Source organism: Hypanus sabinus, chromosome 15 (genome assembly GCF_030144855.1).
Source record: "Hypanus sabinus isolate sHypSab1 chromosome 15, sHypSab1.hap1, whole genome shotgun sequence".
Classification (NCBI taxonomy): domain Eukaryota; kingdom Metazoa; phylum Chordata; class Chondrichthyes; order Myliobatiformes; family Dasyatidae; genus Hypanus; species Hypanus sabinus.
In genome coordinates, this window is record NC_082720.1 from 50,804,651 (window position 1) to 50,816,852 (window position 12,202).

Consider the following 12,202-nt stretch of genomic DNA (forward strand, 5'->3'; position numbering starts at 1 on the left):
CCCGTCATCCTACACTCACCTCAGTCCAGAATCCTTTTCTCACCATTCCCCTTCTCCTGTCCATGCTGGCCACCGTGCCTCTCCTCTCTCAGTCCTGTCATCCTACACTCACCTCAGTCCAGAATCCTTTTCTCACCATTCCCCTTCTCCTGTCCGTGCTGGCCACCATGCCTCTCCTCTCTCAGTCCTGCTGCAGGGTTTTGACACAGGTCACCATCGATTTATTTGCTCTCATGCTGCTCGCTTTGCTGAGTAGCACTGCTGGATTGTTTGGTGCTTCAGATTCGAGCACTTGCAGTCTCTTGTATCTGTAAAGGAATAACCATTGATTTGATGTGGATATTATGCTCTTTATATGTGAAAGAGATCCTCAGAGAAAACAAAGAAAAAACATGTTGGCACATCACAACTATCCTGTCCCCTTTACTTTAGCATTCTCTGTCTCTCCCGACAAGCCTTGTATCCTCAAAGGAGTACTTGAAACCATTACAGCATTTGATATCAGTGTTGCTTTCCTGCGGCATCAGTTTTGCCTCTTAGCAACGTTCTTTAAATGTTTCTTCAATGGTAAAATAATAATGCATTACCAATAAAAAAAATATTAAAAATCATCTTCTTTCTTTTACTTGTGTGATCCTTATAGGTGAATGTTAGAACTAGTGTACTTTGAATAAGATCTATGACTGATAACATAGTCCCATCTACAAATAATATAAAGAATTCAATCTCTTTTTGCTTACCATCATACATTTCTTGATGCTTTTTTGTTTTCAGCTGGGACAAATTTTAAGAAGTCCTTTTATGAAGTTTGTAGCACATGCAGTTTCATTCACCATCTTTCTAGGACTTCTGGTGTTGAATGCATCGGACAGATTTGAAGGTGTAAAGAATTTGCCCAATGAAACTGACACAGACAACCCAAGACAGATCTTCAGAGTGAAAACAACAACATTTACCTGGACTGAATTGTTAATAATGAAATGGATTCTAGGTAAAGTATTGACATTTTAAATGAAAAATGAAAACATGATGTTTAAAACATTTTCATTTGTCTTTCACAGTTGATTTTGCTTTTGTTTAATCATAGGAGCATAAGAAATAGAAATGGAAGCAGGTAGAATATTGGAGCCGTTGTGCCTGTGGCCCCATTGTAAAAATGATAAAAATTTTCCAGATTCTCCTTGCATCCTGAATATCCAAAGTTTTATTTAATGCCTCATTGACTGTATAGAATTCCTCTGTGTGAAGAAGTTTCTTTTTATTCTCAGCGCTAAATAGCCAACTTGTTGATTTGATACTGTGACCCCAGGTTCCAGACACTCCAGTAGGGGAAATATTAAGCTCAATAAGAATTATGTATATTTCATTCAGCTCACTGACCATTCTTCTAAACTGGAGAGTATGAACTATATCTGCTTAATCTCTCTTCAGTGTACCATTCTGGTGAATCTTTATAGCTCTTCCTCTATTGCATGCACATCCTTTCTCAGGTTGTGATACCAGATGCATAGATAATATTCCAGTTAAGATCTCAGCAGTGCCCTTTAAAAGTAGAACATGATATCTCTGCTTTTCTGCACAAATAGTTTTGTAATAATTTTTAGCCTTTTTAATTGGTTGAGGTACCTTCATACTGTATGAACTTTTAATGATTCATGTGCAAGAACATTCAAGTCCTCTGAAAACCACTTTCAATTTCTCACTTTTTAAATATTGTAATTGTATGTATACAATGAACAATATACAATACCTACCTTAGCATCATACTAAACTGTAGCAGATATAGTATACCTAAAATAACATGAAATATTAAATAATAGTGTAAAATAGTAAATTATGATCTCAATTTTACTGACACTGAATGATCTTGCCTGACTTCATTGACCACATTCATAACCAATAATAGCATTCATAAGGAGGGCAGTGCACAAATGGCTGCAGAGTTAACGTCAAACTGTGTATTTTGTTTAAGTTATATAAGCTGACTAATATTTTTCTTAGAAAACTCAGGTTTTATATTACTGGTTTTAGTATTAGTTAGATTCCTTGACTTATTCCACTGTAAAAACAATGGTGTAGTACAAATAGTTTATCACCTATCATCTGCCAGTTCACATGCCTCCCCTCCCCTCCCCTACATTCTTATTTTGGCTTTTAGTTTCCCTTTTCAATCCTGATGAAGGGTCTCGGCTTGAAAGGCCAACTGTTTATTCAGCTCCATAGATGCTGCTGAGTTCTTCCAGCAACTTTGTGTGTGTTGGTTTATTACAGATAATAGTTTATTACTTTGTAATGATCTTCCATTATTCTAGTGGCAAGTAGCATCTAAACCTATAAACTGAACTTTAATACCTGTCTCCTTTGCTATTTATATTTTTTCATGTAACTTTTTGGAGTTATAAACTCCATCAACAAAAGATATTTCTTCAGCTGCAAGGGCACTGGATCGCACCAACCACAATTCAGATCCAACGCAGTCATATGTTAACTTTGTCTTCAAGCACTTACTGGTAGGACTGGAAAGTTTATATTGATAGTCTAGTCCTCATGATGATAACAGGTATGGTTTTCTTCTCTACTAAATAATATGTATTCAGATTATGAAAGCAACTCATTACGTTAATTTAAGTGGTCAGATACTCTTGGACAGCTGAGATCCCTGTTAGAGTATGTTTATGTAAAATATTGGCACAGCATTGTGGGCCAAAGGGCCTGCACTGTTCTGTATCCTTAAGTGTCCCCATTGAGTTACTGTCAGCCTTCTGCAGGTGTTTGATATGTTATATTCAAGGAATCATGCCACATTTTTCCTTTCTCTCATTTCTGTCACTCTTCATTTGTTCTCTATATTCTCATGACAAAGAGGTTTTTAATGAACATCAACAAGTTTCCAAGTGGGAATTCTCCCTTAAGGAACAAAAAAGGATCGTTGAGGGATACTTAACACATTAGGCTGAACAAGCTGTACAAAAGACATTTATTTCTATAAATCTATGCTTTCAGATTTGTGATTCTGGTAAATGGTTACTACATATATATATGTTGAGAGACACAGCAGCTCTCCACTAAGTCATCACGACAGGCTTGTTTTCATGGGGAACACGAATGAATCTGCAGATGCTGGAAATAAATAAAAACACAAAATGCTGGCAGAACTCAGCAGGCCAGACAGCATCTACGGGAGGAGGTAGTGACGACATTTCGGGCCGAAACCCTTCATCAGGAGTGGGGATCTCATGGGGATTCATTAATGGCTGACAAACAATTAGGTTGTTGGCATTTTACAAAGACATGTCAGAATAATTGACTTCCGCACCAAGTCTATTCACGTTTGCAGACATGGGCGCACCTATCTGTACGCAACTGTCAGGAACGTTCCTACAGGGTCCACCAAACCAAGTGGAAAACCCTGGATTAAAAATGCATTTTCATTTGCAAAAGGTACAAGGTCAAAAGAACCAAATTTCATAGAATAGTGGTGAGACATTTTGTATACTGTGATTAATTAATGCAAGTTATTTCTACTTCGTGGCATCCACTGGAATATCTAGCTTTAATATGCAAATGATATTGGCAAAGTGAGTTGCAGCAACCTAATGGTGGTGCTATCTTACAGGAAGAAATAGAGCACCCTGCAACAAATCATCTCCTCCTAAGGTCTTCAATAAGCGCCTCCACTCTAATGCTGAAGAACAATTTTGTAGGCAACCTTTCTTCACAATGGGGGCTGCCACTAAGTTGCACCCACAAGTTAAGCTTCAAATTATCATTATCTCTAGATACCAGAGTCATCTGGATGCTGCAGCTGGTTCCATTAGGAAAATCCCCGGGTTTTAATCAACATTGTGAAAGGGAAATGACCAAACAAACCACCTTCACAGACCAAGGAAACACAAGAGACGTCAGATTTCAGAATCTGGAGCAACCGATTATCTGCTGAAGAATCTGTGTCAAGCAGCCTCTTTGGGAGAAAGAAAATGTTGATGCTTCACATTTTAAAACCTGCATCAAGCGACATCTCTCCTCTGAACTCCCTTTCCACTCTCAGTCCTGATGCAGAGTTTCAACTGGAAATGTCTACAGTTTCTTTCCTTGCTTGAGCAAAGTCCCATGAGGAAGCACTAAGACCCACTCGCATTGCCACCATCATAAGTGCTCCCCTGGAACCTTCCATAATCCCCATTGCCAGCCAGAAGCCTTTCTGAAAGGAACAATTTTCCATTCCTGAACACTCAACTTGTTCTGCGTGGCATGAGTGTCACAGTTTCCTGATAAGGTGTTTCATTCACCCTGGGCACTGTTTTACAAACCAAGCTGCCTGGTCACAGGGTGGCTTCTAAATAACAAAATTATGCAAGGTATCAGGTCTGAGAGGTGAGACTTGCAATGTTAGTGAGTATGAATAGTGTGGAAGGTTTTGGAGTATACAGATGATTTCTCTTCCCATCCGCTGTTAGGTTTGCGGATTCCAAAGTGAAATTAGAGAATGTTGGACAAGCTTGGGGAGTTCACAACTTAATTCCCAGAGCCCAGAGTGTCCTTTTACTTTTTTTACTCTGACAGATCACTTCCTCCAGCTGAGAATAATCAACCTGCTTCATTTGGACATGCTTCAGTCAGGTCCCAGTAAAAATCTAATCAAATTTCAAAATAAATTTATTATCAAGAACCCTGAGATTCACTTTCCTTCAGGTAGTCACAGTAAATACAAGAAACACAACAGAATCAGTGAAAGACCACGTCCAATACAATGGACACAACAAACGTGCAAAAGACAACAAACTGTGCACATATAAAATGAGGAATTAAAAACAACATAATAATAAATAAACAAACAAACAATCAAACAGACAAGCAAGCAATAAATATCAAGAAAGCAAGCCCATAGGTTGTGGGAGCAGTTCAGTGATGGAGAGAGTGAAGTTATCCCCTCTGGTTCAAGAGCCTGATGGTTGTGGGGTAATAACTGTTCCTCAACCTGGTGGTTTTGGTCCTGAGGCGCCTGTACCTTCTTCCTGATGGCAGCAGCTAGAAGAGATCATGGCCTGGAAGGCGGTGGTCCTTGCTAATGTAAACTGCTTTCCTGAGACAGCACTCCATCTACGTGTGCTCAATGTCTTGGCTATATCCACTGTTTTTTGCAAGATTTCCTATTTAAAGGCATTGGTGTTCCCCTACCGGTCCATGACACAACCAGTCAATATACTTTCCACCGCACGTTTGTCAAAATTTTAAATGACGTGCCAAGCTTTCTTTGTAATAGCACTTACGTGCTGGACCCAGGACAGATCTTCTGAAATGGTAACACCAAGGAACTTACAGTTGCTGAACCTCTGATCCCTGATGAGGACCTCTGGTTTCCTGCTCCTTAGTCTTGTCTTGCTGACCTTGAGTGAGAGGTTGTTGTAGCATCACTCAGCCAGATTTTCAATCTCCCTCCTTTTAACTGCTTCGTCATCACCTTTGATTTGGCCAACAACAGCAAACTTAAATATGGAATTCAATCAGATATTTGTCTCTGTACTTGTGAGGGATTTACTTGTGTGACTGTAAAAAAAAATGGTGACCTGTCCAACTGGAGAATGAAATGGTAGTTCATTTAACTAGTCATATTAAAAAACCCACTTTTAATCTACTCACTGCCAAAGTCATCACTCCCAGTACCTTAAATTTAGAATCTGATTCAGGTTTATTATCTCTTCATATGTTGTAAAATTTGTTGTTTTGCAGCATGAAGTTATATAAAATAAAGACATAAAATTACTTTAAGTTACAATTAATAAATAGTGCAAAAAATGAATGAGGTAGTGTTCAAGGATTCATAGACTCTTCAGAAATCTGATTGAAGAGGGAAAGAAGCTGCTTTTGAAGTGCTGAGTATGGGTCTTTTCAAAAGCCAATTCCAGGGGCATAAGTTCAGTACTGACTTTCAGCACTGTCTCTGCGGAAATATATATATATGCGAGAATTGGAAACGTGAGAAATTTGAAAAATATCCTTCAAGCTAGCCAAACACATAAAAGATGGGTTGAGTAATTGTATTGAATTGACTTTATTTCCTACATCCTTCACATACATGAGGAGTAAAAATCTTTACATTACATCTCCATCTGAATGTGCAATCATTGTCATTTATAATAAATAGAACAGTCAACATAATATAAAGTACACTCAATTCAGTCTGATGGCCTGGTGAAAGAAGCTGTCCCGGAGCCTGTTGGTCCTGGCTTTTATGCTGCGGTACCACTTCCCAGATGGTAGCAGCTGGAATAGATTGTGGTTGGGATGACTTGGGTCCCCAGTGATCCTATGGGCCCTTTTTACACACCTGCCTTTGTAAATGTCCTGAATAGTGGGAAGTTCACACCTACAGATGTGCTGGGCTGTCCGCAACACTCTGCAGAATCCTGCAATTTAGGGAGGTACAGTTCACATACCAGGCAGTGATGCAGCCAGTCAGGATGCTCTCAGTTGTATCCCTGTCGAAAATTCTTAGGATTTGGGGGCCCATACCAAACTTCTTCAACCATCGCAGGTGAAAGAGGTGCTGTTGTGCCTTTTTCACCACACAGCTGGTGTGTACAGACCACGTGAGGTCCTCGGTGATGTGGATGCCGAGGAACTTGAAGCTGTTTACCCTCTCAACCCCAGATCCATTGATGTCAATAGGGGTTATCCCATCTCCACTCATCCTGTAATCCACAACCAGCTCCTTTGTTTTTGCGACATTGAGGGAGAGGTTGTTTTCTTGACTTCACTGTGTCAGAGAGATGACTTCTTCCCTGTAGGCCACCTTGTTATTGTTTGAGACGAGGCCAATCAATGTAGTGTCGTCGCCAAATATAATTAGCAGATTGAAGCTGGGGTGGCGATACATTCGTGAGTTTACAGGGAGTCAAAGAGCCCCTGAGAGGCTCCTGTATTGAGAGTCAGAGACTATTTGAGGTTCGCTCTATTGAATTCTGTAAAGTAACGTCATTTTCAATGTTAAAGTGCTATAATACAGGTATATTAAACAATACATTATTGTATTTCTTATGAGGTACACACATATGTGACATGCATTAATTATTGAATTAGTTCATAATGATCAAATATAGTTTCTGTCAGACTCAAGGACAGAAGAAGTTCCATCTAATATGAATAACTGCATCAGAAGATTCAGAATAGAAATTGGACAGGTTATGCCCAGCCAGCTGACCTAAGGGCAGCCGAAATGAAGTCTGAAGTCTCAAGCCTCAGACCTCATTACACGAGCTGACAGCACCATTGCAGTCCATCAGCAGCTCACACATGGAAGGTAACCAAGGACAGGTCTGAAGCAGACCAATGCTAACTTCCAGATGGAGGTTCAGAGAAAGCAACAGCGGGGTGGGGGTGGGGGGGGGGTGAGTACATTCCAGTGGCTGCTAAAGAGTCCATCTGCTTCCCAGAGTACGTTTAACCTGAAGCAGCTGTCAACCTCTTTCTTTATGTGTGGTGGACCACCAGTTGAGGACCAGTCACCAAGAAGATCAGCCTAGCTCTCTTCCAGTCTAGTATGAGGCAAAGAGTAACTGGAAACATTTTCTACATGTAAACTGCATACAGGTCTGTCTCTCTACCCCGCTGATCAAACAAACTGCTCCAAGCTTAAACGTGTACAGACTAACTGTGACTGCACTGATGTATATAAATATTGGAGGTTGCTTTAGAAGGAAGGGTTTTCTTCAGACTTCTCTTAATAAGGATATATTTCTTGTACTCAGGTATGATATGGACAGAATGCAAAGAAATTTGGGCAGAAGGACCCAAAGAGTATGTCATGCATCTGTGGAACATTCTAGATTTTGGGATGTTGTCTATCTTTGTTGCCTCATTCACGGCAAGATTTATTGCATTTCTAAAGGCCTCTGAAGCACAACACTATGTGGATATGCGCGTAAATGCCAGTGATCTCTCCAAGGCAGCACTGCCTCCAGAAATTGCATACTTTACTTATGGTAAGTTCAGCTTCTAACTGACTTTATTTGCAGTACTACAGTGGCAGGGAGTGTAATAAAATGCTCCACTTCAAACATTTTGATTGCACAGGAAATTGAAAATTACAAAAAGTAATATTTTTATGGTTATTGTTTCCATTCTTTATAACTCTGACTCTAGAGTTGAATTAATTTAGTATTGAACAGCTTGCTGGCACAGTTGTAGCCAAATGTTCCCCTACAATAATGGTTAGACACCGCCACCCTGTGGTAGAATCCAACTTTGCAATACAATATTAAACTAAAGCACAAGGAGGTAAACTTGATAGAAGGCATAGCACTCTTCATTCCATAAGGTCGTAAGACATTTGAACAGAGTTACGTCATTTGGCCCATTGAATCTATTCTGCCACTCAGTCATGGCTGATTTATTTTGCCTCTCAACCCCATTCTCTTCCCTTCTCCCTGTAATCTTTGATGCTCTTACTAGTCAAAACCTAGTAACCTCTGCTTCAAACATGACTTTGCTCCACAGCTGCATTCTGCAGATTCGCCACCTTCTGGCTGAAGACATTCCTCCTCATCTCTGTTCTAAATGGATATTCTTCTATTCCAAGGCTGCACCATCTAGTCCTAGATTCTCCCAAAATTGTAAACATCCTCTCCATGTCCACTAAATCTAGGCCTTTCAATATTCAATATACTTCAGTGAGGTTTCCTCCTTGTTCTAAACTCCAGCGAGTACCTTATGCCATAATCGTCCACCCTAATCAAATCAAATAATTAATTTGCTATTTGTTTTACTGTATTAGATGCAAGCTGCCTTCTCTACTATCAATCATCTCTTAATAGCAGCATGAATATAACAGGCTTTGTCCTTGAATAACATTGAAACAAACATGGACAAACAAACAAAACGATATCAGGTGTCTTAGTAAGCCTGATATTTTTCCAACCAATGCAAGCCAGCAATCAATTAAGAAAATATAATATTGAATCAGAATCAGATTTATTATCACTAGCATGTGTTGTGAAATTTATTAACTTAGCAGCAACAGTTTAATGCAATACATAATCTAGAGGAAAAATAAATTAATTAAATAAACAAATAGATCAATTACAGTATATGTATATTGAATAAATTAAAATCATGCAAAAACAAATAATATATATTTTAAAAGTGAGAGTGTTCATGGATTCAACGTCCATTTAGGAATCGGACAGCAAAGGGGAAGAAGCTATTCCTGAATGGCTGAGTGTGTGTCTTCAGGCTTCTGTACCTCCTCCCTGATGGTAACAGTGAGAAAAGGGCATGCCCAGGGTGCTGGAGGTCCTTAGTAATGGATGCTGCCTTTCTGAGATACCGCTCCTTGAAGATGTCCTGGGTACTTTATAACCTAGTATCCAAGATGGAGCTGACTAAATTTACGACCCTCTGTAACTTCTTTCAGTCCTGTGCAATAGACCCCCATACCAGAGAGTGATGCAGCCTGTCAGAATGTTCTCCATAGTACATCTATATAAGTTCTTGAGTGTTTTTGTTGGCATACTGAATTTCTTCAAACTCCTAATGAAGTATAGTCACTGACTTGCCTTCTTTATAGCTGCATCGAAATGTTGGGACCAGGTTAGGTCCTCAGAGATCTTGACACCCAAGAACTTGAAACTGCTCACTATTTCCACTTCTGATCCCTCTATGAGGATTGGTATGTGTTCCTTCATCCTATCCTTCCTAAAGTCCACAATCAGCTCCTGCGTCTTACTGGCATTGAGTGCCAGGTTGTTGCTGTGACACCACTCCACTAGTTGGCATATCTCACTCCTGTACGCCCTCTCATCACCACCTGAGATTCTACCAACAATAGTTGTATCATCAGCAAATTTATAGATGGCATTTGAGCCATGCCTAGCCACACAGTCATGGGTATAGAGCGAGCAGTGGGCTAAGCACACACCCCTGAGGCACACCAGTGTTGATTGCCATATAGCTAAAACTATTGACAATATTTGGGAATGATATAGCAAAATATCCTTAAGTACCATATCTATTTCTTCCTATCAAGGAACAAAGTGATATTCAAGCATTGGAGGAAAATGGGAAAAATGTCAGGGTCTGAGTTATGGTAAAGATTCAAGGAATTGCGAAATCCATTTTACTTGAAGTACTTTGTTCATTTCTCGTTGCCTCATTACAGAAAGGATTTGTAAGTTTTAGAGGATTCAGAGGAGACTTACCAGGATGATGCCTGGATTGGAGAGCATGACCTATGAGGGTAGCTTGAGCAAGCTAGAGTTTTGCTCTTTGGAGCAAAAGAGGATGAGAGGTGACTTAATAGAGGTAGATGATAAGAGGCATAGATAGAGTAGACTGGCAGCCACTTTTTTTCCTAGAACAGAAATGGTTAATACACGGGAGCAGAACTTGTAAGGTGTCTGGAGGAAAGTATAGAGGGATGTCGGAGGTAGTTTTTTTTCCCCCCACAAGGTAAGTGAGAGGTGCATGTAACAAGCTGCCAGGGTTGGGGGTAGAGACGGAATCATTAGGGACATTTAGGAGACTCTTAGATAGCCACATGGATGGAAGAAAAATGGAAGAAGGAAGGGTTAGATTGATCTTAAGACTAGTTTAAAGGCTTGGCACAACATCCTATGTTCTAATGTTCTATGCTCAAATTAGTTCACTGCTATATGCAGAAGCCACATGGCACAGTAATGTATCCATATCCACACTGGCTCTTCAGGTCAGAAGGGAGTCATCAGCAGATGAATTTACAGAATGGTTTGCAATGGTAAATGGAGTGGAAATTGTACATCTGTACTTGCAATCAAGTGACAGAGGACAAACTAGTTAAGGGGAAGTTCCTCCTGTACCTTTGATCTAGAGGTGGAAATTAAATTCCCAATAAATGGGAAAGGTAAATATTTTGAATACATACTAGGAAATAGTTGGAAGCTCTGAAGAACAATTGAGCTATTTCTAAATAGATGAACTAAGCTGAGCTAAATATCTGACTTTGGGACCACCTGGTCAAGGAAGCCATTGAAATAAAACTGGAGGAAAAGAATTTTAAGAAAGACGAAGGGCTCACTCTAATAAGAGCTGGAATTAAGTTGTAAACAAGGTGGGACAGTGGAAACCTGATTGGATGAGGACTAACAAATCAGGAGGGATGGACAATGGGGGTATTAATACCACCAGACTAGACCTGCCCAGGCATCATCCCTGATGAAGATGCAGAGTTCGGAAGTGAAACACTAGTTAAAATCAGTATTTGTATCAAGAAGGGTTTATTCATCATATACGCTGGGAAAGCACAAGATTCTTTTTCATCTGAACGTTCTTTCTCATCTGCAATTATTTTACATTATGCTACATGCTAAAAGCAAGTTAATTTGATTTTTGGGCAGACAGTAGGATCAGCATCAGGACCGGGCTCCATAATAATGCTTCTTGGGGAAAAAGCCTAGTGACCCTTGTTATGTCTGCTAATATCTTTATTATTCAATATGAGATATCTCACTGCAGAATATGATTGCATTCTAATTTATTGCCAGGGGATCTTCTTAGATATAGTGTCTGAGTGTAGCTTTAGATCGGTGCACAAACTACCTTTGCCCAAATAATGACTGAAATTTTGATCGGAATTCGTTAGTGAGAGAGAGAGAGTTATGCCTGCTTTACTGCACTGTTTTGTCTGTTAAATGACACCACAGAGACAAGAAGAAGCATCACTATAAGTTTTGAAAGAAGAGCACACAGATCCCCAAGAGACACATCAGCCTGGCTCGCTTCCTGCTTTTATGTTGTCAAGCAACAGGCACTTGTTGTCTCCTGTAGCTGCAGAACAGGCTGCTTGTTTCATTTCCTCTCAAGGCAATCCTGCTATGATGGCTTCACAAAATGGCACTTGGCAAAATATTACAAATTTTTAAAGTATTTGAATTCTAAGGTATAACAACACAGTGATAGTGTGTGTGGTACACATGTGGAAATGGTAACATTGGTGTTCTGTTACTGTATTCATAGACAAGAAGCTTGAACTAAATCTTACTTTGGAAGCTAGATAATTAATTAATTTTAATTTTAGAAAGTGGCAATGATAAAGACCATAGTGTGGTTAAAAACACTTTTATTCACTGATAACCGTAAAAGAAGTAAATTTCTACTTGTATTTAGTTTGACCACTATTTAGCACTAATTAGAACTCTAAGTTTAAATGTCAACTGGAATTCACATTCCA

General features: G+C 39.5%; 1 protein-coding gene across 4 annotated transcripts in view; it reads left to right on the forward strand.

The window, feature by feature from the left end:
- The window catches only part of LOC132405512 (short transient receptor potential channel 7), a 115,970-nt gene that overhangs the window by 87,951 nt on the left and 15,817 nt on the right, over positions 1–12,202 (forward strand). For all 4 annotated transcript variants that reach the window (XM_059990387.1, XM_059990385.1, XM_059990386.1 and 1 more), the window contains exons 4-5: positions 775–991; positions 7,749–7,982. In XM_059990387.1, coding sequence (XP_059846370.1) covers positions 775–991; positions 7,749–7,982 — 451 coding nt within the window. The remainder of the gene's footprint in view (positions 1–774; positions 992–7,748; positions 7,983–12,202) is intronic.